The sequence below is a fragment of the Panthera onca genome, chromosome A1, assembly GCF_046562875.1.
Source record: "Panthera onca isolate mPanOnc1 chromosome A1, mPanOnc1 haplotype 2, whole genome shotgun sequence".
NCBI classification, from domain to species: domain Eukaryota; kingdom Metazoa; phylum Chordata; class Mammalia; order Carnivora; family Felidae; genus Panthera; species Panthera onca.
The window spans coordinates 95,256,439-95,263,480 of NC_138339.1; the positions used below are offsets into that span (position 1 = coordinate 95,256,439).

Genomic DNA, 7,042 nt, shown 5'->3' on the forward strand with positions numbered 1-7,042 from the left:
GCATACACATGCTCTTTCTCTCTCAAAATAAACTTAAAATGGCCCAAAAATATAAAAATTTGACTAAACTCCATAGTCAAGGAAATACAATTTAAAGCTACCATGAGGTACTATTACACAACCACCAAATTAAAAAGTCTGACCCCCACCTTGGGCATCTGGGTGATTCAGTCGGTTGAGCATCCAACTTTGGCTCAGGGCATGATCTCAAGGTTCTTGAGTTCAAGCCCCACATCAGGCTCACTGCTGTCAGGCTGTTAGCACAGGGCCCACTTCAATCCTCTGTCCCCATCTCTCTGCCCCTCCCCCACTTGCATTCTCCCAAAAATAAATAAATATTTTTTTAAAAGTCTGACCCCTCCCAAAAAGTGTGACCCCCTAATACTATTAATAAAAAGTAAAATGACTTTTTTTAACTAGGCTCTACATGCAACATGGGGCTTGAACCTCAAGATCAAGAAGAGTTGCCTGTTCTATGAACTGAGCCAGCCAGGAGCAATAAAAAAGATTCTGGGGGCACCTAGATGGCTCAGTCAGTTAATCATCTGACTCGGGCTCAGATCATGATCTCAAAGTTTGAGAGTTCAAGCCCTGTATCAGGTTCTGTGCTGACAGCTCAGAGCCTGGATCCTGCTTGGTATTTGTGTCTCCCTTTCTCTCTGCCCCTCCCCTGGTCATGCTATGTCTCTCTCTCTCTCTGTCTCTCTCAAAAATGAATAAACATTAAAAAAAATTTTAAGATTTTTTTAAAAAGACAAAAAAAAGTCTGACAATACCAAATTTCAGAGAGAATTTAGGGCAATAGAAACACTTTTACAGGGGCCGGGGTGGCTCAGTTGGTTGACTGTCGAACTCTTGATTTCAGCTCAGGTCATGATCCCAGGGTAGTGGGATGGAGCCCAACATCTGGCTCTGCAGTGAGCATGGAGCCTGCTTAAGATTTTCTCTCTCCCTCTGCCCCTCCTCCCCCACTCATGCTTTCTGACTCAAAAAAAAAAAAAAAAAAAAAAAAAAAAAGAAAGAAAGAAAAAGAAAAAGAAAGAAAATTTTAAAGTTCCGTAGCTTGATATTTATTGCCATTTGATTCTCAGGTATGAGAAAATACAGTGTGAAACAACTCTGGACTAGATCAGTACCGATTCTTGTCCAAGATTTTAACTGATTTCACACGTTGGCTTTTCCCTGCCAACAAGTGATGCCCTAAAGTTCTTTCCACATATAAAATGCCATGAGATGTCTCCAAATAAATCTGACATTGATTGAAGGAATAGAATAGATCATTACCACTGGAACCCACATGAAACACCTATAAAAATGCCTTGCTTTTAGAAATTCTCACTTGCATGTTTTGGATTTGGACCAAAAAAATAAATACAACATTGTGGTAGGAAAATAATTGCATTTACACATATAAAATGTTAAAGTTAATGCCAAATCTAGAAGGTCTGAAATAGCAGAAATTACTTACTGTATTAGAAGCTTAATTAAAAAGCTATAATTTATTTTGGCAATAATTTCTTTCTTGGCAATATGAACCATATATCTGGTAAAGTATGGAAATGAACTGCATATTTTATTAATCAAGATGGTTGGAAAATAGAATAGTATAGATGGTAGTTTCCATTTGAAGGAAAGTCAAATGTAAGGAAATATGATTGTTTTAGTAACTACTGGTTTGATTGTAAATTTGTGAGTAGGAAGCAATATTTCAAATTGTATATTCGGTACTTCCAACATATGAAAAATTCTTATTCCTTATGCTTCATTCATAATAGAATTTATGGTGGAGATTGTGATTGTCTTTGTGGACTTTTCACATTCATTTTTATAAAATCCTGAATATACACATGACATTTTTGGATGAGAGACAGATTATTATTACTTACATAATAATAATTGTGCTGGTTCCCTGCTTTAATTCTTATCCCTGGAGAGACACAATGAAAACCAGATGTCACCCCACAGGCAATAGGGTCTGTACTGTAAGGGAGAAAATGAATCTAGGCATTTATGTAGGAAAGAAGGCAACTGTCTTCCTACCCTTCTAGAAGAAGGGGGAAAAACACTTTGCTCCTTGAAGACAAGATGTAAAGAATCCTTGTACTCTCTCTAACCCTTTCATAATGTAAATAAATCTCTCCAGGGGCCAGAGAAGCCCAATGTCTCCAGCTTTATAACTCAAGAGATATCTCTGGAGTCCCACGCTTCATCCCAACTTGAAAAGAAAACACACATTTCCCGAACTTACATCTTTTTAGTTCTAATTATCCATGTTTTCTGAATTATCTTCTAGAGCTGGCTTTTAGTCCAAGATCTCAAGGTTCCACAAAACTTTCCCAGAAAGCCCTGTGTAGAAATACAAAAATATTTTCTCAATACTTCACATGGTTCCAAAATTAATTCTTCCTTCTGCCTGGGCAACATGGTTGCCCAGTTAAAAATCTCATTTTCTAATTGTTTTCAGACAGATGTGACCTTGTGACAAATTCTTTCAGTTACCCTCTGAGAATGTATTGATTCCATCTTCATTTCTGAAGGATATTTTCACTGGGTAAATAATTCTTGGGTCACATTTCTTTCAGTTCTTGAAACATGTTCATTTCCTTCTGGCCTCCATGGTTTCTGATGAGAAATTCACTGTCATTTGGATCATTGTCCCCTAAGTTTAATGAATCTTTTCTAATTGCATTTAAGATTTTTACTTTGTCTTGGGGTGCTTGGGTGGCTCAGTTGGTTGAGTGGCCAACTTCAGCTCAGGTTATGATCACATGGATTCATGAGTTCGAGCCCCGAGTGGGCTCTGCACTGTCAGCAGATTCTCTGTCTCCTTCTCTCTCTGGTCCCTTCCCTACTCAGCTCTCTCTCTTTCTCTCAAAAATAAACATTTAAAAATTACAAAAAAAAAAAAAAAAGATTTTTACTTTGTCTTTAGGTTTCAGAAATTTGAGTACCTCAAACTTCTTTGAGTTTATACTATTTGGAGTTCACTCAGTTTCTTGAATCTGTGGCTTGATGCCTTTTACTAAGTTTGGAGGATTTTTAGCCGTATATTCACTGAATACTTTTTCATGTCACATTCTGCCCCTTTTGGGAGGTGTCTCTGATGACACCAATGTCAGATCTTTTGTTACTGTTCCACAGGTACTTGAAACTCTTTTCTTTTCAGCCTGTTTTCTCCATTGTTCACAATGGGTAATTCCTACTGTTTTATCCTCAGTTTCATGGAATTTTTCCTCTGACATCAACTTCTACTATTAAGCCCATCCAGTGAGTTTATTTTACTACTATTTCCATTTGTTTCTTCTTTATATTTTCTATTTGTTGAGACTTTCTATTTTTTCATTTGTTTCAAATGTGTTCATAATTGCTCAGTGATACATTTTTATAATGACTGCTTTAAGATCCTTATCTGATAATTCCAACATCTATGTCATCCCAATGTTGGCATCTGTTGTCTTTTTTCATTCAAATTGAGATTTTACTGGTTCTTGGTATAATTAATGATTTTTCTATGTATTCAGGACATTCTAGCCTTTTATTATGACACCCTGGATCTTATTAAACCTTCTGTTTTAGCAGGCCTCTTCTGATGCTGTGCCAGCAGGGAAATTGCGTAAAAAAGCAGCATAAGGCCTCCATGACATTCTAATCCACTAGAGGAGGGGGTTGGGGAGGACCACGTTGTTACCATGAAGTGGAGGTAGGACTTCAGAGTCCCCACTCTGCTTCTTCTGTACCATCCCAGAAGAAAAGGGGAGGAGTGCCTCATTACCACCAGGCAAAGGTGAAAGTCTAGGCTTGCCACCCAGTATTTACTGGTGGGGTGAGGGTGGAGACATGGCATTTTCCATGCAATTTGGCTAGAGTCCCCTTCCTCTCCTTTTCCTGTCCAAGACTGTCTCTCTCCTCATCCTTTGCCAAGGGAGAGCAGGCAAAGGGAACATTTTTTTGTGTGTAAGTACATTGGCATTTCTGGGTTGTGGCTCCTCCAACATTCTTTCCAGGATATACGAGATAGAAAGAAAACCCGGGAAATTCAATATCATGCTGTTCCTTAAGTCTCAGGGTCTCCGGATAGTCTATCTCATTCTTTCCATTTCAGAATCTTCATATGTTCATTTTATACATAACGTCCAGGGTTTTTAGCACACTTAATAGAAGAGGAAGAAATGCATGTGCTCTATTTTTCCGGGAATCAGAAGTCCAGCTCCCTTAATAAAAGATACAGCTTTTTCCCCTGGGTAACTCTACTGCCCCCACCTGGAGGAGTGGAAAGCATTTTGCCAGCACAGAACAAAATCCAGATATGTATCTATTCTTCTAAACCAACTGAAGTATCCTTCACCTAAGGCCTCTGCTGCTTGGTATGCCCACTGTTCACCGGTGGAGGATCAAGGGAGGAATATTAGAAAAAATAGTGCTAGGGAATGTGGAGATTTACGAGAAGAGAAAAACTGTTCTGGGGTGGTTTATCAGCATTTTTTTTTTTTTTGCTTCTTTACTTCACTACTTCCCACACTTCAATAGATAATAAGAAAAGGAAACATGCCTTTAAAAAGTGAGCTTTAAAGGTTCGCAATTAAAGTGTTATATACTTCCTCCCAAGAAAACTCCCCTTACCCAGTAAATGATTAAAGAAAATAAAAACTTTTCATTGCTCATTCTTGTTTTTATTTAGATTAGATTGATAACTTCTCCTTCTTGGTTAACGGGTCATAGAATCTCTAATAACTACAACAAAACAAGCAAATTGTATGACAGGTTATGAACTTGTTGTTGACAATAAAGGTCACGAAAGACCAAACTTATGTAAGTACTAAGGTAATGAATAACGTGTTAATCCTCTTGTTCTACAGCTTGCTCTTGGTTGAACCAACAGATCTATCCTAGGTGTGCTGATTGGTTATGCCTGGAGTTGATGTATTACAGTTTTTGAAGAACTGTCTTTTCTTCTAATTTTGTATTTTCTAAGTTAGGCTGCTGGATGGCCTCTTTTTTCCCACAAGATCTCTTCTTGCAATATGGGTATTGAAGCGGTTATTAAGCGCTTTCTTACTACAAGCATCCAGGCTTTTGTAGACTTTGTGTTTTTTCTGAGATGTACCATCTCTTCCTTGCATTTTTTCCTTATACTCTGTTTCTGATAGTTTCTGTTTTTTCTTGTCTTGTTCACAATTTATCTGAATTGGACTTTCTTGCCAAGTTCCCTCTTTCTGATGATGGAGTTCCTTGAGAAGCTCTATTCTCTCCTGTAAGATTTGACATTCATTTTCCAGCAAAGCTGCAATCAAATGCAATGAATATGTGTCATGTTCCAGTTTCTTCACTTGTTCCTCCAGTTCATGCTTAGCTGACACCTCATTATTTGGTTGAATTTGGAAATGCACTCCATTATTTTCAAGAGTTTCTTGTATGTCTTTCTGAGATTTCTGATATGATCTTATTAGTTCACTAAGCTCAGTATGTTGCACATTCCAGTGTTCAGCTTCCTGTAGTAACTGCTCCATGTTGCTCCTAAGTTTGATGTTTTCTTCTTGAACATGATGGTGTCTGTAATTTGCTTTTTCCTTGCTTAATTGAGTTTCATTAAGGGGTCTGTTTTCTTCTGAATGACTTACCAAATCCTTTCCAAAAGTTTGTACCATGTCCTTGGAATTCTGGTTTTCCAGTATCATCTCCTGTTTCTTTACATTCTGTTCTTTCTCTAGGTCTGAACTACCAAGCAAGTTTTTCAATAACACTTTATTTATCTTGTCAAGTTCTCTGATTTTTTCTTTAAGTTCTGACACATCCTCAGAAATACTGGTTTCCTCAAAAGAATCTTTTGTTTCTGTGATCTTCTCTCCACAACTTGTGACACTTTTAATGATGTCTTTAATTTCTTTTAAGAGATTTTCAAACTTTTGTGCAGTCTGTTGTTCAGTTACTTGATGACCACTACTATTTAGGGAAGGGAGAGAACCCCAGGAGACAGGGGGAAGGGATCCAATTTCGAATAAGGCAATGATAATCCAAGGATCCAAGGACTCTTGATTGAGATCAGGAGTAGGTTTAAGAGTTTTGGAGAGGGCGGACACTTCCATCTCAGCTGAGTTAGTAGAGCTGGTGATTACAGCATGTGGCAAGCAGAAAACCTTAGAAATTCCAGGAAGGGAAGGGGGTGGTCCTCTGTGCAAATGGGTAGGGAATACAAAACCAACCAGAAGTCCAGAGACCAGAGCTAAGGTCTCAAACCAGGGAGATGATGTTTAAGCGGAAGGTGACATCTCAGATGACCTAGGGGAGAGGGAGGGTGAGTAAGGGGACCAGGAGCTAGGGTCCATCTCCCCTTCTCCAGGCTTCTAGTGTTCATTCCCTGACCCTAGCAACCAGGTCTTTATTCTGTCACTGCACTATTGTGGCCTATCTCCAGCTTCTGTTTCTTTTTGTCACAATAGAAACTTCTTAACCCCCATACCCAATGACTCACGAATCAAAATCTATCTTGAGTTACACCTACTCATCATCCCAGAAAGACCTTTATGCCAGTCCTTTCCAAAATTCCCTACTTTTCTAGGTTTTTATTCAACTCATTCTAACTGTATTCTATGACCTCCCAACCTCATCTCTACTACCTATAACCCAAACTCAACTGCAACATGGTTTTTTGTTTGTTTGTTTGTTTTTTGTTTTTTTTTGTTTTTTTTTTTTTTTTTACCACCTAAGTGCATGGTGTGAAAACTTCTCCATGGACTTTCATAGCACCTTGGAACCTTATTGCTCCTAGGAGAGATACTACCATAAAACAAAGCTGTCCGTACAAAATAGAACCCAAAAAGTGCTGCATGTCTTCGTGAGTTTAGAGAAATCGAGAAATGGAATTGCTGCATTCAAAAATATTCCAGGGGTGCCCTGGTGGCTCAGTTGTTAAGCATCTGACATCGGCTCAGGCCATGATCTCATGTTTTTGTGAGTTCTGGTCTCACGATGAGTGAGCTTGAGCCCCCCCTTCAGGTGAGCTTGAGCCCTGCTTGCGGTGAGCACAAGCCCTGCATCAGGTGAG

General features: G+C 38.7%; 1 protein-coding gene across 1 annotated transcript; it reads right to left on the reverse strand.

The window, feature by feature from the left end:
- Positions 1-4,478: 4,478 nt before the first annotated feature.
- SPZ1 (spermatogenic leucine zipper 1) lies at positions 4,479-6,368 on the reverse strand. Its single transcript, XM_078442632.2, has one exon. It carries the CDS (start codon positions 6,081-6,083, stop codon positions 4,968-4,970), a length of 1,116 nt encoding a protein of 371 aa, XP_078298758.2. The 5' UTR covers positions 6,084-6,368; the 3' UTR covers positions 4,479-4,967.
- Positions 6,369-7,042: the final 674 nt, after the last annotated feature.